The 26,327-nt window shown below is 42.0% G+C and overlaps 2 protein-coding genes across 4 annotated transcripts in view; one reads left to right on the top strand and one right to left on the bottom strand.

The window, feature by feature from the left end:
- The window catches only part of LOC310866856 (hyccin 2), a 66,695-nt gene extending 47,072 nt beyond the window's left edge, over positions 1–19,623 (bottom strand). For both annotated transcript variants that reach the window (XM_083776624.1, XM_083776623.1), the window contains exons 1-2: positions 19,480–19,623; positions 678–759 (exon numbers count right to left, since the gene is read on the bottom strand). The gene's annotated coding sequence lies outside the window, so the exon portion shown is untranslated. The remainder of the gene's footprint in view (positions 1–677; positions 760–19,479) is intronic.
- A 207-nt stretch (positions 19,624–19,830) lies between these two features.
- On the top strand, positions 19,831–26,245 carry LOC310866859 (CASP8 and FADD-like apoptosis regulator). 2 transcript variants are annotated; one of them, XM_083776629.1, is made up of 10 exons: positions 19,831–20,310; positions 21,356–21,687; positions 21,791–21,896; positions 22,008–22,143; positions 22,942–23,012; positions 23,121–23,184; positions 23,498–23,568; positions 23,705–23,783; positions 23,958–24,462; positions 24,549–26,245. In XM_083776629.1, the coding sequence occupies exons 2-10, from the start codon at positions 21,377–21,379 to the stop codon at positions 24,676–24,678; spliced, it is 1,473 nt and encodes a 490-aa protein (XP_083632755.1). In that variant the 5' UTR covers positions 19,831–20,310; positions 21,356–21,376; the 3' UTR covers positions 24,679–26,245. The 2 variants fall into 2 exon arrangements, with proteins under 2 accessions (XP_083632755.1, XP_083632754.1); XM_083776628.1 differs by having other exon boundaries at positions 19,831–20,306.
- Positions 26,246–26,327: the final 82 nt, after the last annotated feature.

A 26,327-nucleotide genomic window follows, 5' to 3' on the forward strand; every position in this document is an offset into this window, starting at 1 on the left:
CTCCAGAACAATATTAGTAACTTAAATTAAGTTAATCCTGGGGGATCCCGAGGCGTTCCAAGACCAGTTAGTCAATGTGATCCGATAACCTGATAATGGCGCTGCTTCGCCATGTGGTCGTATAAGTGTTCCTTATTTCAAGATCTCAAAGGTGGGCCCAGGCGGTGGCGTAACCGTCTGGGCACCCGACTGGTGATCCAGTCGCAGTGTGCCGCGGGTTCGAATCCCGAGCCCGACACGGCCTTTACTGCATGTCATCCCCCCATCTCTCTCCCGTTTCCTGTCAGCCTACTGTCTGTCCCTTCAAAAACCAATAAAAGGCGTAAGCCGCAAAAAAAAAAAAAAAAAAAAAGAAAAAGATCTCAAAGGTGGCAAGCCTACCTGTGACTTAAAACAATGTACACAATTTGTTAGTACATTAAACATGGAACCGCATTAGGTGAGTAGTTCATTTCATCTGTCTCATGCGGGCTAAAGTAACGTTGTGGTAGATTAGAGACATCGACCTCTAAGCCACAACATTTCAGAGAGATTTGTTAAGTTTATGTAACTTCTGCTTTATTGAGACAACATTCAAGTGGTGTTACTGTTGAGGTTAGTGAAGAGGGATGAATGCATGCACTATATGTCAGCGGCAGCTAAATACTGAACCCGTTTGAGAAGACAAATCCGCTCACCTCACTGTCCCAGAACTCAGTTCTCCACCAGGAGAAGATGGGTTTCTGCAGTGCCACACATCTGTCAATCACTGAGGGTCATCTGCAAAACAAAAGGGAACAAATCATCCGCCAGTTACAAAGTGCATTCTAGAATGGAACAATGGATTTGTTTCAATTTAAGTGTACTGCTCCAGACAAAGAACATTAAAAACAAACTCCAATCAAAGCACAGGAGAGGAAACAAGCCCAAAACGACAGTCATATTTTACCAGCTGCACACACCATAGAGTATTAAAAGGATAGAGACTGATCTGGCGCGAAGCTCCCATTGGCTGAGAGGTCGGCTAGAGGCAAAAAGTGTCTGGTTGCCTAGAGACGAGGCAGCCAATCAGGACGATAGGTTGTCAATACAGCAGCCAATGAGAAAGATAGGTCGAGTGGGCGTGAAAGCCAAGCAGAGAGAACCAGCTGTGCTTACACTGCAGCTTCACACACACACACACACACACACACACACACACACACACACACACAAAAAGAGAATGGTCAGAAAAGAACCTGACCTTTGTTCATACTGTAGGGCTTCATTCTGTAATGTGTTTGTTCCAGGGGTTAGGCCTTTTCTCTCTCTTTATTACACTGGAATAGTGGGCCATGAAACATCATGAGTTGTATTTTACTTTAAGGCATGCATGACACAGTGGGTTAGTCAGTTTTCATTTTCCCTGGCCTATTGTCGCATAGCAACACTCTGCCGGCCAACCTGGAGGATCCTTCCAATTCACTTGACAGGGTGAAGAATCACCGGGGATACAAAAAGACAAGGCTATGATAAATAGAGCTGTGTCATTCTCTCTCACCATACTGCTACATCATAAGTGCCCCCTTGACGTAAAGCATTTGGAACAGAGCTTTCTGAAGGACACTAGCATTAGCCTTCCATCACAAAGGTCAAGAAGATTCCCTTTTGCTATCTGTTGCAGTGTTTTCCAGCCTGGGGTCCCCGGGGCCCCCTTGGAGGCACCAAGCAGTCCCCACTTTTAAGCATATTGCATAAAATTGTAATTTTACTTTCATCCACGTTCAACCAAGCTATTTTGGAAATGCCATTATAGTCCATAGTAATTATAGTAATTACTTTTTTTTTTTGTGCTAAAATAGCCGATCTACAAGCTCATAAAGTGTTGTGATGCATTGTGGTTTCTGTTATCCAGTCGTAGTACTTTTAAGTCATACGAGGAATTTTACAATGTTACAAATTGTTTTTAGCCAGTGTGTGTGTGTGTGTCTCCTCTGTGTCCGTAGTGGAGTGTCCCTGGAGTGGGTGAGGTCTATCTCAGAGACTGTGAGGGTCTCAGAGGACATTATACAGTAATTGATCCCCTCATCCAGGTCAGGGCAACGGTCACCTTGTCACCTATACTGGACAGTGGACACAGTCACCTACTAACGGCTACAGGTGCCAGACGAGTTCTCATGGATGTACACCAACAACACTGGCCTGGACTAAAACTCCAATACAATGGAAACTTGCATGTCTTCCCTAGATCACTCTGTCATTAAGAACACTGCACTCAATGAGGACATTATCACATTCACAGTTGAAGCCAGACTACAAGTCCTTCCCACCAGACTCGATCTTTCCATCTGGTTCCCCACCACTCAGGTCCCTCATTGCTTACACCACAGAACAGAAACACTGTCACACATCTTGAATGGCTGGCCTGTTATGCATACAAAGGAATGTACATAGCACGCCATGATAGAATAGTGGAACACATAGCAAAGAACATATCAAAATATCATGCATCCTCAGAGAGAAAGTACAAACATTCCTGTGTCATTATATCCATGTTCCAACGCTGTGATAACCCAGATACCTTTACATCTCTGACAGCTAATACACCAAATATTGTTGTGGTTGATGAGTCCAGAGAAGTGTCTGTATTAGAGATAGCCTGCACCTTTGACCCTAGCCTAGAGGAAGCCTTTATGACCAAGGTCATTAAATACCAACCACTTCTACATATTATCTCAGAGCTGGGCTATAGGTGCAGACTATTTGTCTTTATATGTGCGTATGCCCGCACAACTGGTTGTTAGAGGATCCGATAAACTTGGGATGCCCAAAAAGGAGGCAAAAAGGCTGGCAAAGTTGAAAGTATTGAGGTGTCTCCGCAATAATTGGCAGCCGTCATATATGGCAGAGACGCTGTTACTCGTTATACCCATAGACTAGAGTACTGAGTGACATGCCTATTGTACCTTGAAAACACATGCCATGATTTTGTAGATGTAACTCTAATGCACCTATAATATTTGTGTCCTTATATGCATCTCCTTTGTGTGGACATAAATAAATGGTTAGAATGTGTGTGTCCGCACTCCGCAGACAATCTCATTTACTACTAGAGACTGACACGGGAGTGGATTTTCACTCCTGTCCCATACCGCTCCTGTTTTATTATTATTATCATTATTATTAATAATAAATAAGGAAATAAATTAGGAAAGCCAATGGATTTTGTGTTCTTTTTAGATTACCGTTTCAGCTGCAGCACAATGTGCAGCTGTAGCACAATCAAACAAAACAGCAGTCAGTCAGTTATTTTTAACGCTGAAAATGACGATTCCCGCTCCCGCCCGCTCCCGTTGACTTACATTCCCATCCCGTCCCAATCACGGGATCAATAAAAAGAAAATTAATCGGGAATCCCATGGGAATCCCGTGACCAGCAGGAGTCCTGAAAAAAGCTAGGCAAGTTCAGCAACTGTTAGTGTATTTTATTATTTTATTAGGTAACTTCCAGTAGGTTAGATTATGGGTTAGATATTCACATTACAGTAATTATTATTTCAAAGCATGTCATGGTAAACCATGACCATCTAACTAAATGACTAAATGAGAACAAACAAGGCCCTAGGGCTAAACCATAAATAAGCAAAGCAAGGCTAACAATAAAAAAAGTTCTTGCCTCATAGGAGTGAATAATTAACTGGGACCATGACTTTGGGCCGAGATAGAATGTGATTCATCCTAATGTCCTACCCAACCCTGTGTTTATGTGCAGGGCGTAATGAGTAGCAGACATCATTTTAAGTAGTCTACACAGGAAAGTTGCTTGATTCAATATTCAATAATAGACACACCCCCTCTACTATGTAAGCCCACTTATGGAAACATAATTATATTTATATGTCCCTGGTTCTGGTGACAATTGTCATTTGACCATTGTCAAACACACCCATTGTGTAAACAGCCACACTGGAGCCATCAATTGAATGCATCAAAACCCGTTTGACTTCCTGAATTCTCTGAAGGAAGCCAAACAAAAAAAGTTTTACTTTTATGTACCTGTAAGATGTAACAACAAAGTACCACTTTGAACCTTGAACCTTCGTTTGATTGGATCTGCAGCAGATTTGAAACCAACATGTTATGAGTTACTTTCTGAAAATTCTGACAAGAAATTCCGCGCAGGTGATTATTTTGAGTTTGGAAGCGCTCGTTTTCAAGAACGCAACGTCCTGCTGACTCCTGCATTTAATTATGTGCAATTTAAAAAGCGGGTGGCACTCCAGTGTACTGCCTGTCTATCGATAATCTGGTGTGAAATCATCATAGCCCCTTCCGTCATCAGTGTGGGTCGGAGTATGTGTTCTGTGTTCACATCTGTGAGACAAAGATAGAGCAACAGATCTTTTCTCCTATCCCTCTGCCAGCTGGAGTTGTCTTCTGCTGGCTGCCAAAATATGCAACACTGCTAGCATGCTAATCTACACACAACACTCCACTCCTCCCAAACAAAGCTCTACAAACACAATCAACCGCACCGCCACCGAGTACTGCAGTTTGAGTCTATGTTCAACACAGCACCGCTTGAGTGCAAGGCTCCCCTCTAAGTGCCTGACACAATACAAATCATTCATTATAGTGGTGAATCACAAGACGATCCATCAGTGGTAACTCATTAATCTACTGTAAACAAACCACCACTGAGTACAGGCTCAGCTCTGTACAGAACAGAGAACAATCCTGTAACCGCACGGTTCCACCCAAAATAAGGAAGTACGGTACAACACCTGACTAGACAGTCGTCTGATTCATTTGTGCGAGTCGTTCCAATGTTTTCCCTCCGGTTTGCTTCTCTGCCAGTGGTGGCTGGTGCTTTGGTTCATCATTGGCCTAGTTTCTGGTGTTTTCTTCAATACTTTTGTTACACAGGAATAATGATGAGCCAGTGCTTCAAGGTCCATAGTTCAACATAGGTCATTTAGCATAACACTAAAACTATGACTGCTACATAGAATGTAATTATGGCTTTGGATTTTTATTCAATATGAAATTAATATCTGCAAGCACCTTCAAACCTGAAGAGGTTAAAGCTGTTGCACTTTAACACTAAGTCACCACTCACCCTCACAAAAAACCTGTTCTCATCTGTGCATTGTTCTGAAAGCATGCACACTTACATTTAATAAAGGGCACTACTTAACTGTAGGGCTGTCACCACACTTGGAGCTAAATTTCCACATTTCATTTTAAAAAAGTCCACCTAACAACTAATACTGTATATCTAGAGTACAGCTATATAGGGCGATGGATTATTCTATTGATTACCCTTTCAATTATTCAAATAATAAGGCACACTTTTTCATTGTGTATCATCAATTAACCCTCCACAGTCCACACTTTAAAAAAATAGATTTTCATTTTTGTAGTCGACTAAATGCATCAGTATGATATAAATAGTGAATAGCCAATTTACAAGCATGTTGTGAGCTTATTTCCCTATTTTAACATTTTAATGATTTGATGACATGATGATTCTCTGTGCACGTTTAAGAACAAAGAAACACTTCTAACAAAGAGGTACAGCTGCTAGCCCGGGGTGTCTGCATTCGTGTGGTGTGTGTCCCAGGCAGCTACTCCCCACAGCTCTAAAATGAGCAGTGCCAGGTTTCAGCAGTCCTGCACGGCGATCTTTCAAGGTCACATGAATTATTGAACCCCAGCAAGCCCTGTGCCTGTTCTATGCAAGCCACTTCTCTCTCTCTCTTTCCTCCTTTGATTTGTGTGTGTGTGTGTGTGTGTGTGTGTGTGTGTGTGTGTGTGTGTGTGTGTGTGTGTGTGTGTGTGTGTGTGTGTGTGTGTGTTAATTCCAATGTGTACAAACAGCTCAGAAATTAATATTTATAATAATATTATAATAGTAATACTAACTTTTACTTAATAACTTTATTCACGAAAGAGAACATTATACAAATGTCACATAGTAGTTTACAAAATGTATTAATGTAAACTAACAAGCTGCTCAGAATGGGGCTTTTGGGGACAGAAATCTATTAATTATTCCAATTCCTGTTATTTTTGACCATTGAACAAAATATTCATTATACATATATTCATTGAAGTTAGCATGAGGTCAGTCCGTTGCTCTCCCCAGTTTGGCAGAGGGAGTGTAGCGCCCAGGATTATATTAGACAATTGACACTGGGTGAAAATTTATTGTGGCATAAAAATGTTTAAAAAAAAGACTCAATGTAGACTCAATGCAAAATCACTGATCATTCATTCATGTCAAACCAACTTCAATACTGCTGTAAAACAAAAGCTTTATTCGTAAGCTACTTGCTGTTGTCTTCTCGCAGAGCAATTCTATATGAGAGCAGGCAGGTAGTGAGGCGCAGTCAACAGAGTGCTTGCGTGTAAGCACGGACAGTGAGTCAGTAACAAATAGAACAGTGAACACAAACACATAGAGTACAAAATGCAGTTGTTCACACTCCTTAAGTAATCAAACAACATGTTCACATATGAAAAACAAGAAGCTAAGCAACATTCCTAACGGTGTCTATTTTGCTAGTGGATTTCTTTGCAGGTTATTTAAACTTCAGACACAAAACACACATCTGACACTTTCCCAAAGGCAAAGGGGATTCATTCTAATATCTGACCAGGCAGTCACACAGTGGTAATCTCCATTCCTCTGCCTCACCGCTCCTAAAAAGAACCAGCTAGTAGCTACTCACTGCAGTTTTATTCATAGCCAATACATGACATGAGTGTGGAACTCAGTTTGTTGTGCTTGGTCAGGGCCTGAATTTTGGCACAGGATTGCGTGGAATTGCACTTAATTTAATGGATTCCCACCGATTTAGCACTTATGTGGGAGATTCCTGCACATTTACAGCGATGTTAATAATATAATCAGCAGCTTATGTGAATGTGAGATAAGTGGATGGATGACAGACTGTCCTCCTACCATGCAGTACTATGAGCCCCCCCCCCCTTATTTATACTCCACCGTACGATCAAGTATAAATCAGGCTTAAAATGTAAGATAATCTGAAGAGAATCCCACTCAGTAAAAAACACCAGACTAATGGCCAATTTATTGCTTGAAGTTCAGAGTGACGCGCTGCTACTACGTTTTGCAATATGAGCATTCATACTGTCCGAGACTCGCCAACAGCCTCGTCGGTGAATGCGGTCTCGTGCATCTCTGTGCACCAATCAGAGTGCACAAAATGTTTTGGAAGCGTCAGCTCACTTTTCTGACGTCCTCTGCGACAGCCTGTCATTTTGACGTCACTTTTGTCGCGCAACACGTTGTTCGACGACACCTGTTGCTCCAAACATAAAATTAATTTACATTGCGTTTGTCTGCATGCTTGGTTCTTTAGTTCCCATCCAGCCAGATCTTTTTCACGACCATCATTATTGTGAATTTTGCATAATGTTTGTCCCTCGTGTATTCTGACTTTCTAAGAAGTAGTGAATAAAACATACAGTAAGACACATAGAGTAATGCATATATCTCTCAGTCAGTGGTTGGGCAGGAGACAGCGGACCTTAAACAAGTAAAGGTCAGGAAGAGCAGCAGAATCTAACCCCTCTCCCTCAGTTAACGGTACAGTAGGAGACTCTGACCTTAAGTCAATATCCTCTAACGGAACTCAATAGTGCTGCCCCCTGGACTGACTGACCAACTCTCTCTCAAACATAGTCACACACACCTTGTTCTTATGACTCACAATACTACAGACCTATTTGGTTACCTTCAGAGTCACAAGGAGTGACAAAGAAAAAGGCGAGGTTAGAGAGAGAGAGTAGGCAAGGGGGGGAAGGGGAGAGCGGTAGACAGAAAGAGGTAAACAGAAGGAGCAACAGAGATGAGGGAAAAGAGGGGAACCGGCTTCTCTCTCTCTCTTGCACTCTCTCCTTCAGCCTCTCACAGGCTAGGCTAGGGGAACTGAGGCGTACGCACATCCTAGGCTAAAATTAGCTCTGCTGCAGCTGCAGGGCCAGACATGTTGGGATGGGCCAGTACTCACTGGACAGACGGGCGCACGGCCGCGCACACGCACACGCACACACACACACACACACACACACACACACACACACACACACACACACACACACACACACACACACACACACACACACACACACACACACACACACACACACACACACACACACACACACACACACACACACACACACACACACACACACACACACACACACAGGTGAATTCTTGGAGCATCCTGTCTACCTTCCTCTCTGCCTGGCAGAACTGAGGCATGCAGGTGCACTCTACGCAAATGTTGAGTGCATCTGTGTACACACAGATATGCAATACAAACACGGCCAAACAAATGCCAAGGCTTCTTTGCTGGCACACACGATTTTACATGGAGATTTAGCATGGTGCAGAAGTTAGAACACTTTGACTTATGGAAGCTAAAGTTAGCTGATGGCAGTCACAAGTTCACTGACTCAAGACTGGAGACACATGGCCACTAATTCCACAGTATTTAGCTATGCTGCCTGACAGTGTGCGTGTGCGGGCAAGTTAAGCTTTTTACTTGAATGTGGGGGAAGTGAGAAGAACATGACACTGCCATAAAAAGAGCTCAGCAGTGCTCTTAACAATGGGCCACGTTGAGCAGTCATGACACGCACAAGTCCACTGGGCAGCCTCATAAGGCGAAAAACCTACTTGGCAATGGGGTCAGTTAGGGCTCAGCAGAGAAGAGGGGGGGTGTGTTACTACAATGCAACCCCCACTTGCAAAAAATGCTGAATACCACGCGATGTGTGCCAGCTAGGAGGCTTGGTCAGAAGGGTCAATCATTCTCTTCTGCAGTGTGGAGGCGCTGGGGAACGCCTATTTTATGGGAACACCTACAAGCTAGACAAGGGAGCACTGCTGTCGTTTCCCCCAACACGCTGCTCATATCAAGGACAAGTGAGCGAGAGCTGATTTTGTTCCCTTTATGTTGAGATGACGTCTTACACTACTGTACATCATTACAGTAGGTCATCCAGCAAGGTATGCTTTATCTAAGGAAAAAATTACTTTTTGGCTTACCAGCCAAGATGCCCAAAAAAGAGAAAAAAAACACAAGATAAGTGTATTGGTAATTGTGTTATAAATTACTATATAAATGGTACAGTAAATGGTGTATTTGAATGGGTGAATCAATGGAATGTGAAACAATGTGCCTTGGATAAAGGCCCTATATAAATGGTATCCTTGCATGGTTTCCTCCGCCATAGGTGTATGATGGCGGAGGAAACCATGTAAGGCACCAACCTGCTCATCGGGAGCAATTAGGGGTTCAGCATCTTGCTCAAGGACACTTCGACACTAACTTTGGGGGTGCCCGGGATCGAGCTGGGAACCTTCTAGTTCCAAGGCAGCCGCTCAACCTCCTGAGCCACTGCCGCCCTTTCATACGCTCATATAAAATGTTCCATTATCAGTTGAAATGATCAGTGTTGTCATGACAGTATGAGCTGTTTATTTATTTTTACTATCATCTAAACTTTATTTAAAGTCATGGCATGGTTAACCCTTTATTCCATGTACTGTAAGAGAACTACGATTAAACAGTTGCTTACAAATATATTCTAATTACAGAATTCATGTTATTTTGACATCTGATGCAATGCATGTTAGGTTACATGTGCATGATGGGAAGCTGAGTTACTTTGTGTAACACCAATGTCATTTTTATTTTTTGTAAAAAAAAATATTATTATTTTTTTTTATTTCTATTTTTTAACGTACAGCGTTAGATGTGAGCGCGCAGAAGGCTCGTGAACTTCTAGTTGTGAAGGAGACGAAGACAAAAATCTTGCACTCTGTTACTTCATAAGAGGTGTGTGTGTGTGTGTGTGTGTGTGTGTGTGTGTGTGTGTGTGTGTGTGTGTGTGTGTGTGTGTGTGCACACGTGAGTAGTCAGTATGATACCTCATCCGGTCTTCTCTCCTGTACAAATGCAAATTACATGTGTATGCTGAGGAACATTTGAGAAAATGTATTCATTTTGTGACAATGACATTTACAACTTTTAATTAATACCATATTGTGTCCTCTTGTTTTACAATGAGGTGAGGACTGATGAATGACAACTCATGCTTTACCAACAAGTTGATGCTATGCTATGCATTGCATAACATCATTTAAGCCTTGCTCAAACTGCAGGGCATGAAATGGTGACTGTTTTGGTCATGTATGCTCCACAAAAGGTATCTGTTGACCTCAAAATAAATTTGGGAGCCTGTGTTGTAGTGTGACCAATGTGTCCATAGACAGAGTGAGACTAAAACATGGCATTGAGGAAACCAAAACAAGCACTCCTCTTCCCCTGCAATTCAGAACAACAAAATGTGTGCTGAAACTGAAAGTAGGCACTCTGGTGCTATGTAGATACCTCCCAGCGATCTAGGCCCCACAATTGACCATGTCCCAGAGTTTCATAATGCGTATTAAATCAAATTGCATCCTACAGCTTAAAAATAAACAATAGACAATTAGACATTTTGGCTTAGTGCATCCCACAGCCCACTGCAGCAGGCTGAATGGAATTTAAGCTTGTTGTCAGTGATGGCCTGCTGCTGGCAACAACTGCAGGCACATTCATGAACATTGGGAGACGATGCCTAGCTGGGATGTTTTTTTGTTTTGTTTTTTAATCACACTTGTGTGAAGTGAGGGGTGCTCTTACCATCATATCATACATCATCTCATTCCGGCCAATCACATCCTATGTCCAGCTTGTAATGTTTGTGTTTACACAAACACTGAAAACTGGCCATTCATTTATCAAAGCCATTTAATGTTTGTGTTGGGACAATGACGTAGAAATGGCCATTCATTATCAATGGCATTTATCGTTTGTGTTAGGACAAAGCTTGTGTTTACACCATAGACTGTAAAAAATATGGACAAAGCGTTCCCCGGGTCTAACATGGACGTAAAATGAAGCCTGTAATTCTATGGTAATTCCTGATGTAAATCGCCATATTTCTAGATCCGTTTTGGCCCAGCTGGCCATTGGCTGGCTCCGTTTTGGCCCCAGACACGAGGCGGGACTTCCCCCCTTCTTCTCCGTTGGTTTTTATTTTGACTCGAGTGGGAGGGGAATCCCGATCATAGACTGTAACGGTAGCCACGCCCCTCAGAACATACGTGACTTTATGGTCATTTTTTTAATTAATGGGACCATAATTTTCCAAAAAGAATATTATGACATTAGAAATGAGACTTTAAACTAGTGACTGGAAGCAGAAAGTATTCATGACCATGTTTATTAAGGTAATACAGTCTAGGTGAAGTTGGGCCCAAATACATGGACTTCTATGGGGCTATGGGTTTTTCTGGGTCCAATGACAGCGCCACAACAGGCCATTATATGAATCGCGATTTCCTTATAGGCTTCACAAAATATCTACCTAGCGCCCCTCAAAAATATTGAATATTTGTCATTGTAATGTCAAGGCGTTTTTCCTAGCCTTGTATTTATCTATTCTGTACCAGTGACCAAAATTAACACCAGTCAACCAAAGCAACAAATGTTAAAGGGTAAGACCACTTTTTTAGAGGTTTGGGTTGTTTTCTTACCTTATTATGGGCAAACTATTACATTCCATGAGTTATTTCTCTCCGTTGTGTTGTTTTTTTTAGCAATTTAAGAAATAAAAAATAGGGTCCATTGACTTCCATTGTAGCGGGGAAACAGCTCTCAAAGTCACTCTCTTAGCACATAAACGAACACAACAAAAGCTGATTCTAAAGGTCATTACACACTGGCGAATTGGCGACGTGATTTATTTGTGCGAATAATTAGCATTTTTTTAAAACCAATTGAAATCAATACAAGCTTCCACATCAGTGGCGAATGTGCGAAAATGTGACAGCACACACTGTTGCACACCTCCCCTCCTACAACTCTGTTGGGTGTGTGTGCGCTCGCGTGTGCGTGCGTGCGTGCCGTGGACATGGCACATGGGTGTGCAGCCGACCGGCCGTCGATCCCAAATGACTCTGGACACCACATCACGGTAGTGAAGAAGACAAGAAGTGGTGGAAAGGATAGTAGGATATAGGCTACCAATACAAACAAAAGAGGTATTAGCGCACGTTGCACACCAATAGTGAAGATCGACGTGCATGCTGAGTGCTGACCACGGGACGGGAGACAAACTTGTAAAGGAAGGATCGGTTGCACAGCTCGTAGTCACGAATCACGATACAAAACACTTCTATTAAAGACCAACGTTTCGGCACCTTGCCTTCTCTTTAGGGTATGAAAGAAAGGATATCAACTAGAAAAAGTGCCCTTCCGGGCACAGGTCTCCACCAGGTTATCCACAGATCCGTGCAGTTAGAGGTAAAAACACTTTTCGGCCAGTTATAGCGCCACCTTGAGGCTGAGTTGAAATTGTTCATGTGGCATTTCGTCCTCGGCCTAGTGGGAATGTGGGTGCACAATTTCACGGAAATCATGCGATGTGTTCATGATTTGCAGCATTTTGTTTGAAACTGAGCACTCCTGTGAACTTTGGAAGCCAATCTTAACCAATCAGGATGGAGTCTGATAAATCTGAAAGACCTGTTTCGTTGAATGGCTCTAGAGAGACTGTGTACCAATTTGCGTGATGTTTGGACAAAATCTGTAGGTGTACTGTGCAAAAACTTGTTTTGCACAAAGCGGCCTCCTGGTGGCGCTATAACAGGCCGTTCTGGAAAGTTTGGGGCAGAGGTTCATGGTTGGCATCCAGGGAGTGTGTGTGCAAAATATGGCATCGAAAAACTTGTTTTGCACAAAGCGGCCTCCTGGTGGCGCTATAACAGGCCGTTCTGGAAAGTTTGGGGCAGAGGTTCATGGTTGGCATCCAGGGAGTGTGTGTGCAAAATATGGCATCGACCGGGTTAACGGTGGCCGAGATTAGCTGTTCACGGACACACGGACACACGGACGGACACACGGACGGACACGCGGACGGACGGAGTGCAAAACATACTCTCCCCACATGCCTTCGGCCTGGTGGAGACAATTATGACATAACGCAGGAGAAGAGGAGTGGAGTGGAGGAGGAGAGGAGGAGATTGGAGTGGAGGGCTGGCAAATATAATCGCACAATACGTGTCGCATTTATATGTGTACAGACGCGACTAAATTCGCCGGGCAAATATTTCGCATTTTTTTAATTGCTTATTCGCATCGCGTCGCTAATTCGCCAGTGTGTAATGACAGTTTATGACATCAGGGAAACTCATGCGGTTTTATTTTTTATAAAAAGTTTCAACTTTGTCTTGTTTTGACTAATTTGTGTAGAAAGAAGATCCGGTAGGTATGCCTACGCCGACCGAATCACTGCTGTTCGCGTCTGATCTGATTGGACCAAAACTGTACACCACTTCCTTATTGGAAACGACGGGGATGTAAACAAATGGATTTGATCTCGTCCGCTTGTCACTAAAAACATACACAATGGACTTGTTTGAGGGAGACACTTTATAAGACACTTTAGAAGAAGTGTGTAAAGTGTGTCTGGGATTGCTTATATGCGAGGGTGCGTCTCAAACAGCGTGGAGACTTCTGTTTACAAACGAAACCTCGCAAGACGGCCCGCGAGAGTTGGGAACGCCGTAGTACTGCTGCAGTCTATCTCCGACTAAAATAGTAACTTTATAAATCTATCTTAAAAGACGAAAATAAAACCGCATGAGTTTTCCTGATAATAAACTGTCAGAATCAGCTTTTGTTGCGTTGGTTTATGTGCTAAAAGAGTGACTTTGAGAGCCGTTTCCCCGTTACAATGGAAGTCAATGAGCGACTATTTATATTTCTTAAATTGCTAATAAACAACTCAACGGAGCGAAATAACTCATGGAATGGAATAGTTTGCCCATAATAAGGTAATAAAACAACCCAAACCTCTCAAAAAGTGGTCTTACCCTTTAAAGCTCTGATAGTAATCATTGCTGTACAGTGTTGGTTCAGTAATACAGGGCCGTCTCTCAAACTCTTTAATTAAAAAAAGAAAATCAGACCTGTCTGAAGTGAGTGGTGCTGGTGGTACTTCGTAGTACTGTACTGTTCTTTGTAGTACTGTACTGGGCTAGTACTGTACTGTACAGTATTTTGTAGTACTGCACTGTACTGTACTGTCCTTCGTAGTACTGTACTATACTTCGTACTACTCAGTACTGTACTTTGTAGTACTGTACTGTACTTGCATAGCAACACATTGTGAGCTTGTAGAACTGAGAATATTTGTCCTTCTGTGCTCAGACAGACACACATTGCTGTGTGTAGGAGTGGTTAGCACCACTCAAAAACAACATTTTCATGTGGGTTGATTTCAGCCAATCAGGAGAGAATACTCATTTAGTCATTTATCTGGCTTAATTGTACTAGAGCGGTGCCCGTTGGGCACTGGCCTACTTGGAACGATGTTGGAAATGAATGCCCCACCCAGTTATTATGTCTGTGTCCCTTTTGTGACCATATATGGAGTTCTTTGTCAGGCATGCCAAAATATGGAGTCTATGCAGATGTCAGAACAGCATTGTGATGTCAGAACAGGCCAGCTGCATATATGGAGATCTAGGGGTGATCACTAATTTGGGCCCTGTCCAGAGCCTGGGAAGGGGCCTTTCTCCCTTTTGTGGCGGTTCTGGACAACCGAGGATCAGACCGTCTCGACAATGGGCACTGCACTCCCTGTGGGGGTGCGGAACGCGTGTGTTGAATTTGAATTTATAGTTAGATAGTGTTCGAATTCCAATTTTGTTTGCCCATTTTAGCCATTTATTTGTATTTTATCACATTCAATTTCACTCGTCTGTCACTGTCTGGTGTTTGAGTTCTCTCCTGGTTGGATAAAATGGATATCCCGACCTTAAAATAAAATTTCTAGTTACTAAAGAGCTGGCGGGACTCCGGGGACACTCTATAGCAGTGGTTCCCAGACCCAACAAAAATAGCCGATCTACAAGGTCACAAAGTGTCGCTTTAATGTTTCTGTAAGACGAAAATCTACACAAATAGCTGAATATAGGAGGGACTAGCGCCCATATCATTTACCAAAATATAATTTACCATAATAACAAGCCAATACAATTATGAGCTGTATGATAAATTGATAATATCTTCTGTTTATTCTATTAGTCTATTAGTGATTCTGCCACAGTGGCCGGCCGGTAAGAATAGGTCTGACTGGCTGGTCGATTTTTAATAGTTATGTTGGCTGGTAAGCCAAAACGTTATGCATGTTTCCTGGCTTGCCTTGGACCATGTTGAAAATGGTCCCTTACCCTCCATCTCCATACAATATGACCAGCCTAGGGACATCACATTACCACCAAGGGCTTACCTAAAACCTAAGAATATCTCAGCCATGGTAGCGTAATAACACAAGCCTTGCTATTCTACAAACAGCCCTAGCTGATATTTTTCACAGAGCTTGTTTCGGAAAGAGCCTACAGTGACTTTCCTTTCACATAGGCTCCATCATCATATCACAATACATTATTTGCAATACAATAACTCAAAAGGCTCCCTCCCAGGCTTGAATTAACTGGACTGGCATGTGTTCAAGTTAAGGCAGCAGCAGGCATACGTAGAGTCATGACTGGCATACAGAGCAGAAGAACAAGCAAAGCAATAAGAACTGGAACAGAATGGGGACTCAAAGAAGAGGAAAACCTGATATCTCAGGTTAGAAATATTGGCAATCCCACTATGCTCAACTTCCTGGTGTATTGTGAGACCGTGTAAAACGATAGAAAGCCTGTGGGGCGCGCAAATGTGCACGCACGACACACTTTCTGGCTGACATCCATTGTGCTTCGGTCAACAGCAGGAGGTCATTTCCTCCTGTTAAGAAGCCACAGTTGGTCCTGTCATAAGAGAGACCAGGCTTTTGGATCAAAATGGTATCACACCACTGCACTGACTGCAGCAGTGAGTATGGTGCATGCTTATAATCAGCATTGCTTTTAGCGCGTCAAGTCCAGCTTGCTTTTGCAAGCAGATGTTAGATAAGGGATGGGAGGGAAACAAAACAAAAATAAAAGTGTCAATTCTGTTGTAATAATGGACATACGTAGTGAAAGGACAAACACTGTCAGCATAAGAGACTCTCATAATTAAACAGAAATGTCTTCCATAGTCTGAAAAAGAAAACAAAAGCAGGCTAGACTATCTGTTGGATAGCCTCTAACTAATAATATATATTTAATAACTATTAACACATCCAATTTATATAGCATTTTTTACTCTGTTGAAGTACTCTGGGTTCACAACTTCCCTCACCTGGTATTGAACAAAACATCACCCTATCCTGCAGCACACATAGTACACAGAGTCAGTTTGAAAAAAAGAAAGAAAAAAAAAGATCACAGTCCAGGGTCCAATGGAAATGGGAGGCCTCCTGTGTGTCGCTGTCGGCATGCCCTGCTTGTCAATAACACAGATCATGTTCAGTCGATACTACAGCGGCTACTGTGGGCTTTACAGTTTTCCATTAAACTGAATCACAGTGCCACCACGCCTTTCAGTTCTTTCCCCAACAACCTGATGAGGAACTGAATCTGATTTGAGATGTTTCATTATCTATCCACCACTACCAGTTTTCACTCTTTAGGGCTTCATCTCTTAAGGAACATGTTACCATAAGAAAAGAAAAAGAAAGTGTAACCTCAGTGGCAGCTCAAGTAAGACAGAATTTTGTATGCTGTCCAGCACAGGGTAGTGGATTACCATTTAAGCCTCTACTAACATGACATGTTATCGACTATAGGACTACATTGCAACGATAGCACTTTCTCGTCTGCAGTCAGTCATAGGACGACAGCCTGTGGGCACAATTAAATAATATTGTCTGAAATTGATAGAGTTGAACGATGAAAATAAAGCCTTTCGTTTTTTTCTCACATCTGGGAATAAATCTACTCAACCTCCATATTAGAAATTTCCCCATGGTAGGACCACTGCGATATCTGGTTTGGCTGAGAGACAAGGCTTCTAGCAGAGAGGGAGGAGAGATACTGTAAGTGTGTATGTATATCACTAAGATATCATACACATCAATAGACCTCATACCTGGCAGGACCGTGAGTCAGCCCATGCCAAACCACTGCCATTCTCTCCACATGACGAACTTGACATGTGTCAAGTTCGTGCTTAGCTTCCTGGTTGACTGCACAGCATGCAACATTAATGGCATGAATACTACCCCCACTGTCTGCCATGCTAAAAACAAAATTATGCCATTGAATGACTAAGTGAATGGGATCGCAACAATCCATTTAGGTGTGCAACAGTTAAACTAATTTATTAAATTGGTTATTTCACTTTTATGACAATGTATTTTAATAAAATAATTGACTGTGGGGGGAAATTGTAAAATGTAACTTTTTTTTCTTTACAACAAAGCAGCTCACAGTCACAATGTGACACATGATGCGACACGTGAGCCTGTTTAGTAGACCTATGCCTGACGTATTTACAGTAAGTGCAATCAATATTTGATATATTATATTATTGCTTCTCGATTAATCGCCAAGAAAATAATCGATAGTTGCAAACATCTATGTATTAAATGCCATTCTAATCTACACTAACATTCCAGAATTGTCATGTTGGAGAACATCTAGGCCTGGGGCCTGTGTTTTCACTTGGCCTGTGGAGGAACAACAACAAACACCACCACTGAAATCTTCTCGATTTTTTTTGCGGGGGGGTGGGGGGGATCACACTGCCTGTATGATCCTCGTCCTCTGTGGGAGTGAGTACAGTGGAGAACATAACAGTCCCCATTGCTAATCCATGGAAGGCTAATTACAGCTTTGATCCCTTAGGCGTGCGTGTCCCCTGTGGGCGGGAGACAGCAGTGGTTGGAGTAGGGCAGGGCCCACACTGGGCAGTGCAGTGCTACAGCATGTTTAGGCTTAGTGCTGTCACAGACTAGTGTACAGTATGTACAGTACAACAGCAGCAGCCGAGATGTGAATCAACACTGTCACTTTCCTGTTATACATGCATGTTCAACATGGAGGGGGGAACTCTCACTGTTGGTTGATGGAGCTATAGCATTAACTTTAAGTCATCAACAAGTGCCCTTCTAAAGCATCAAGCTACCAATGTAGCTAAGCTATAAATAGCATATATGGCCCCATAACTGCAGCAACATAATAAAAGAGTTGACAGGTTCTCCTGAAATGCTATATTGTGTCTTTACTTTGCCTGAAGAAGGTCAGTAGACCGAAAGCTTGCTAAATAAATACATTGATTGTGTGCAGATCTGAGTGTGCGGAGCTTCCCTTTATTTTTCTCATATTGTGTCTTTGAGAAATGGAATCCCAATTGAAGTTGACAATAAGCAAAATCACTGACTTCACCATACTGGCTGGCACTGGTGGCTAACACAATTCAGAGTTGCTTGGCATAGAACATCATATGAACTAGGCACGGCAGGCATACTACTGTGTACCTAACATAGTTGAGAGCAGAATAAGCTGCAGGCCAAATAGCTTATCAATAACTGCTTGGAGCATATAGCCAGAGAGCAGAAATCCAACTCCTGGAGATGGATGACAGATTACGTGTGAAACTGGCGTTTCTCTCATTCTGAGATAGATGAAACATGAAATAGATGGCTGTTCTGATGACAGACAGACTCGTCCCCGTTCCAAACACATGGCAGAGGAGCTGAGTGGAGGGAGGGAGAAAGAAGGAGGAGAGGATGATGATTGAGAATGAGCAGCAGATGGCATGGAATTATCTGTATCTTCAGTCCTAGCTACATCGTTGCCCCCCGGGGGTGTCTGTTTGAGATTGGGACGGTGTAATTTCACAACAACACGTTTCTTGGCAATTATCAAAAGAAAAACACACACAAACAGAGGCTGGCAGGAGGGGTGCACTGCCACTATTCTAGACGTGGTTTTATCTATCGACGTAGTGCTGACCAAGGGGAAGCACGTGAATATCATAAGTCACTGTGTGACTGTGTCGCCAAGAAGAACTGACAAGGCAAGCTAGCGGTTATTCTGGGCAAGCGACACTCTCGTGCGATTGTGCAAAAAATAATGAAGCTAGCAGCAAACATCGGTGCAGGTCAAGTCACGGAAGCCTGACACGTAACGTATAGTCCTATGCTTTGCTAGCCGAGTGGGCTACTAGCTTGTGTGTGTTGGCCGTTTAGCCGCAACTATATATCATATGGTGGCCGTTACCCGGTAGTCAGGCTCTGCTGGGCATCGTCCAGTTTCTCACCAGTCAGTCACCCGGTGGCGTCGTGACTCGTGACTAGGCCGACGACATGACTGGCTTCTTCTCAGCGCCCCGGCGGAGCCGCTATATTACTGCTGCTGTCTAGTCAATAACAACCAAATGAACGCTTCCTCCATCGGTCCATTCACATCCACACACATCTGATGTGTCCACTGCGACCACTTTAGAAAGCCCGTTACTGTGCGTTATAGCGACGGACGGCTTAAATACTTACCCCAAAGATGAATCCTCATTACAGTAATGTCATCTGGTCACTGTGTCGTCAAGCGCAACAATCCACAGGCTTGGGTTTGCCGAGGCGGACGACGGGCCAGGTCGAATATCCTCCTCCTCAGAATGAATGCAGCAGCACCTTCCAATGATCTCCCCACCACACTGCTGAACCACAGCCACTGCTATTGGCCACAGTTAGCGGAACTATTTTGAACATGCGCTAAGGCTAAGGTGTAGGAAGGGGGAGCCAAAGCATAATAAAAGTGTGTGTGTGTGTGTGTGTGTGTGTGTGTGTGTGTGTGTGTGTGTGTGTGTGTGTGTGTGCGTGCGTGTGCGTGTGTGTGCGTGTGCGCGCGCGTGCTAATAAGGAAGTTATTAATAATTATAAAGACGGATCTCGATTTCTTTTGGCTGATTATGGCTAGCCTCAAGCAATCTTTGTGTTGATGTTTGAAGTGCGACCTTGTGCAATGAGTTTTACTTTCACTTTCTGCCTTTACTTTCACTTTTAGCCTGCTGCCTGCAACATATCCAGTCCGTTTCTATTTCTTTTGAAAATAACCTGTTCGGTATTTAGGCTCGCTATAGGGAGGCTTGTTATGCATCATCAAGTAAACACGCATCAGGGGATTTTATAGGACCACTTCCGTTATTTGGGCTACTGATCGTCATGGTTCTGGCTAGGTTCTGTCGAAAGTGGAAAAGTGAAGTGAAATGCGTCATAGGAAATTTGGAAATCCACGATGATTATGTCTATACTAGCCTATAGACCTAGCTTATAAATTAATTTTAAAACGTCCTCGGTCTTTCAGCTTTAACTTCTAAACGGTAGGTACAGTCAGTGCTATTTATATAGTCTATAATGTATCACAAACTGCCTAGCCTAGTGATTTCACGAAATAAATTATAGAGCCGCGTCACTCAACTTTATTGCTTAGAACAACGGCAGGGTTGTGTTACTATTACTAATCTCCTGGACTGGTGGGTTACAATCATCATGAAATCATGAATAATGTTATGTTACAACTGTGTAGTAGTCTAGTAGCCAGAATGTGAACCCGGACATGTTGAGTACACCAACGTTTTATGTTATAAATGTTTAGTATGGGTCCCCACCATGTAGAAACTGCCAGATGCTAACTTGCATATGTTGAGCAATTTTTGGAATTAGCATAATATGTGACCATACCATTAATAACCTATAGAAGGCAAAATATTAAAAATGTCATCATGCTTTATGTAGCATGTGACATGTCAAACTAGGGGGTTTTCATGATGCTGAATCTATTCCAGGCATTAGTTTTGCAAAAATATCACTCATTGGGCTAAAAACGGCTAAAAAAGTGGGCATGGCCGTTTTTAGCCCAATGATTTTTTGGAAAACTAATGCTTGGAATGGATTCAGCATCATGAAAACCCCCGAGTTTGACACGTCACATGCTACATAAAGCATGATGAAATTTTGAATATTTTGCCTTCTATAGGTTATTAATGGTATGGTCACAGATTATGCCAATTATGAAAATTGCCCAACATATGCAAGGTAGCATCCGGCAGTTTTTATACATGCTGGGGACCCATACTAAACATTTATAACATAAAACGTTGGTGTACTCAACATGTCCGGGTTCACAATGGGGCTCTATGGGCTGGCTACTAGACTATAGGCCTTTCGTAGCCACGTATCAGGTACGGTCGCCCCTGGCCTAAACCATCTCGCCCCTCGATTTTTCCGCCGACCGAAAGGTTAATCATCTCATTATAGCCAAAATTGCCGTAGTAGTTTACTGACTTTTTCATACTGTTTCAGTTTTTCTTTATTGCCTAATTTGATGTCTGCTTCTATGTTTTTTTTCATTCTTATCTTAATATTTCAGTTATCCGCGCTTCTCCCCTTCATGGCTTTGGTGAACGTGAACATAGGCCTACAAGTCCTTCAGATGATTGATGAAATAACTGCGGCCCTCAGCACAGGTGAACGCAGGACGGTGCTCTACTTGTGTGGAAGCTTGGACATAGACAGTAGTAGTAGTGTGGCAGGTGTGAAAGAGATGATTAAGTCGCAGCTGATCGAGGTTCAGATGGATCACCTGTTCCTGGTGGAATTGGTTTTAGCCCTGAAACGTTTTGATATTCTGAAGAAGGTGCTAAGAACTAACAAGGAGGAGGTGGAGGGGATTTTGGGGCATAGGCATTTATCAAGATTCAGGTGAGTTGCATTATAATAGTCTATAGTTTATGTACGTTGTGGTGTATAGGCAGTCATATCAAGAACATATAATAGGCCTATACTGTACATTCACTTTTCACAGGGTACTGATGTCAGATCTAAGCGAGGAAATGGCCACAGAAGACCTTAAAAGTATGACATTTCTGTTGAGTCGTACATTTCCAAGAGACAAGATAGACCAAATCAAGGTAAAAGTAATAATATTAGTTTCACATACTGTCACAATTCTTCACACTGTGGGTGTGGGAGATCCACTTCAATTGTACAGAAGGTAATTTTCTTCCTCGTTTCTGTAACAGAATTTCCTTGATGTTGCTGTTGAACTGGAGAAATTGGACAAAGTTTCACCTGAAAGGGTGGATTTTGTAGAACAATGTTTGAGAAACATTGACAGGATTGACCTGGCCAAAAAAGTTTCTATGTACCAGAGGTCAGGTGAGTGCTGATTTAACCTTTTCCACAACTGTGTTGAAATATGATTAGGCTAGTTTATAATATCTTATATGCTCACTGAGAAGTTTAATTACTTGTTTTAAGTGTAGTGGACAGAAATTCGCAACATAATTAGCACATATTTATTGTATGTATGGCACTTTCCCCAATCCTTTTAGGGATATAATCACAAAGAAATATAGAGCGACGTTTGATTGATTGATTGAAGTATTTATTAACAGATTGCAGAATGAGTACATTTCACATGAAAGCACAACTCAATACAAAGACTGTTACTGTGGACGACACACAGGCCCTTATTCATCAACACGATGTACACCCAATTTTGGGTGACACCGCGTTGATAAATAAGGGCCTATACAGTAAGGGGGAAAGGGGGTTGGAGGGGGTCAGATTTTACGGAGACGGCGCCGCCTGTTTCAAATTGCAGCCGTCCGTAGGTGCCCTTTGAGAGCGGTTTTGAAGGAGTCTTAATGACTGTTGGTAGGACATTCCACATTCCAGGCATAGGAGTGAAATTAATTTAGTCCCTTGTTTGTGCCGAATATGGGTTGCACATTAAGGAAGTATTTAAACAGGTACATGGGTATCTTGATGGTGTAGCCTGCAGCGAATCTTGTGGACCAGACCCATTGCAAGATGCTGTACTCTAACCTAAGCCATTCCATTACGTTGTACTTATACAATTTGATCCTATCTCACTCAGCTTAGAAACTTCACATGACACAATGTCAAAACATAATTCAATTCTATTTCTCCCAATGTGTGCTTTTCATACAGTAGGTGGAGCATCTCAAACACAGACTGCTGTACCATGTCATATTATTCAACAGCAGAGGTTCAGAGCTCCTGTAAGTAAATCACGTTTACACAGTTAACATGCGCTATAATTACTTATACCTTTTCTCCAGATATTCATAATACTAATTACTTATTATATAATAATGAATGTTCTACAGTTATCAAATCCCACCACAAATTGCTCACCTCTTCTACACAAACAAAGGAGTTCTCATCACTTTGGTAAGTCATTGTACTAATTATTCACCAATGTTTTACCTGTCGTTCACTGGAGGCATGACACTTTTGTGCAGCTCTCCACGTTAATTGCATTAAGCATAACTATTTGAACGAAAGTTATTATAGTTACCTCTAGTTACTAGAGGTAACTATTATTAATTATTAAGTGTCCATTTTGCTCTTACGTCAAACTTGAGCGTTGAGATTGGAATTTTTATGACATACTGAACAAAACTAGTGCCGTGTGAATGGTCAAAGAGAGAAGAGAGAGTCAGAGAATAAACATCACTCTCACAAGCTGATTATTGTATTTCAGGTGTGCATTCACATCATGAATCCTTTGCTTCTTCTCCAGTAGTATTTGCAGAAAGTAGGCAAAACTTGCAGGTAATCTTGTGCAATTTGTATTCTTCGGTACATCACCCTGTTATACATATCATCATCGTCTTCTTTCAAGAAGGCCACGTCTAGTCTCTGAGATATCTTTACCAAACGATCTTCTGCCTGCTCCTTTATTCTGCAGAGTTCCCTGAATGAGTACTTGCTTCATTCTGATCCCAGAGGAATATGCATTATCATAGACTGTGTTGGCAGTGATGGAGGTGAGACACCACAATGCCTACCGTCAGATTCTACCATTTCTTTCTCAATTATTATCAGTCAGGATGCTTCTTTGAATTATGTTGTCAGTGAGGGTTTAAATGTTTCTATATATTATCAATTATATCATAATCTCATATTGGCACTGTATTGAAATTCTTCCCTTATTCAATCAGAGATGCTGGAACATACATTCAAAAGTCTTCATTTTAAAGTGGTCCTGCACAAGTGGTTGGGTGTGGATGACATGCTCTCAGTCCTCAGAGGGATATTCAGACAGAGAGAGAACCACAATGTCAGCGCCTTTGTCTGTTGCATCATCAGCCGGGGGACAGACACTGATCTCCTGGCTACAGAGTCCAACCTCTTGGGCCTGCGCTTGAACTCAGTCAGACGCCTCTTCAATGCAGAGGCTTGCCCCATGCTGGCCGGCAAGCCCAAACTCTTTTTCATCCAGAGGTACAGTGTCCCTGAGCTACAGACATGTTCAACGACAGCTCACAGGGACACGGACTTAGAGACAGATGGAAGGGACTGGATGTCCAGAGGAGAGGTTGTCCCCACAGATGCAGATGTGTTGTGGAGTCACTGCTGGACAGACGAGTTCCAACTGGCTCAAGGTGACCACCACTCTGTCTATCTCCAGGCGCTGACTGGTGCCCTTCAGAGGGGGCAAAGAAGGTAATGGAATGTACAGTCCCAGTAAGAACTTTTAATGTCACATCACAAAAAAGATTACAAAAATACATTTTCTTCTATGTTTACAGGAAAAGTAATATTGTGGATATCCATACAGAAGTGAATGGGTTGATCTATGATCACAACAGGAGGAATCCAGCAGAAAGATACAACGTTGATCTTAAACATACTCTAAGGAAGATTCTTTACTTACCATAAGGGTGATGTTGGTTATCATTGCTTACATACTAAAGTCTTTTCATGACACTTTCAGTTTTAACCAATGAGGATACCCATGTATATTGTGACATCTACTGGCGGTGCTGAGTGCTAACACCCAACTCCAATTTAAAGGTCCAAATGAATGTTGTTGTTTTTTTAATCCCTTTTTCGGAATGTAGTTGTTATGCCAATTGATTCCTCCCCACAGACATTTATGTGTGTTGTTACTGCTGTTGTATCTATTCTACTGGGTCACCTGCCAGGGAGGAGCCCCTACGAGGAGTCCAACTCCCCCCGCTGACCGGTGCCACAACTGCCCGTAGGAGTATACTAGTGACAAATATCACCTTCCCGTCCTCTCCTGCCGGCTTCCCTCCCCCAAACATTGGTAAAATGTGATCGTATAAGATGCTCGACAAAGCCGGATGCACCGTGGTGGATTCGAACCCCCAGACTCCACAGTGGTGGGCAGCTACTTTACCTTTTGTTTGTTTACACATATTATTAATATGTTATATGTATATGTATGCATTTTTTCAGACACTTAAATCATCAAGTTCCTATCACACAAATATTTAGTGGCCCCCTGTATTAACTCGTAGGACTCCCTAGGTCCTGAACGTTGAACTTTTAGTTTTTGTGATTGTTGTATGTAGGCCTATGAAGTTTATTACTTAAATTAATGTAAGAAATGTGAATGCAAGATACAGACTATCTGCCATGACATTAGATAAGGATATTTTCGTTGAACATTCTACATGTTTGTATTTATACTAACAAATGTCATTTTACCAGTGAAGAACATACAATATATAGTGCAGCTAATATACAGTACCAGATGTGTTAATAGATAGAAATATATTGTACTTTTTCATTTACTAGTCGTATGACTAATAAAGTAAGTCTGCTTACTTATGACTTACTATAAGATAATAAATGTTACAAATTATGAAATGTTGAAAAAACTATTTTACTTTGTAGATTATCTAGGGCTAGGCAAGATATTTAGCCACAGCAATTTGGATTTTATCGACTGAATACTTTATTAGTCAAGACAATATAACCAGTGCGGAGAGACAGTAAAGTTGTTTCTATTGTGGTGCAATGTACAAAATGTAGGCTTTATGCCTGTAGGACAGTAGATTTACAGGAAATGGGGAGAGAGAGATGGGGAGTGTCACGCAGCAAAGGTCGCCGGGATCGGGATTCGAACTGCCAACCCACTGTTTTTTCACTTCAAAAGATTCCGTAGATTAAAAAACAGTATGCCCATGTACCCGGAATCATCATCACCAGTATCATACTTTTTTTTTTAATACTGTTTTTATTAGGCATTTTTTGTATATGACAACTTCAGAGTATTATTGACAATGATAATAAGTAATTCAGTTATATAAAATGAAAAATAATAATGTCAGGTAATGTAAATTCCACATACAATACATAATAAAAAAAGATATATATAAATGTGATAAACACGAAAAAACTAAAAACAGTTAAACAATGACAAATGTGAACAGACAAACAAAACAAAGACAACAGGACAGACACTCTTGCTCTCAAACGTTGTAAATTAACTGAATTTTCTATTATGTTATCTATTGTGTTAGCGTGCACCTATTGAAACCAGTATCATACTTTTGATT

This window comes from Protomyctophum parallelum, assembly GCF_964188405.1.
Source record: "Protomyctophum parallelum genome assembly, chromosome: 11".
Taxonomy (NCBI): domain Eukaryota; kingdom Metazoa; phylum Chordata; class Actinopteri; order Myctophiformes; family Myctophidae; genus Protomyctophum; species Protomyctophum parallelum.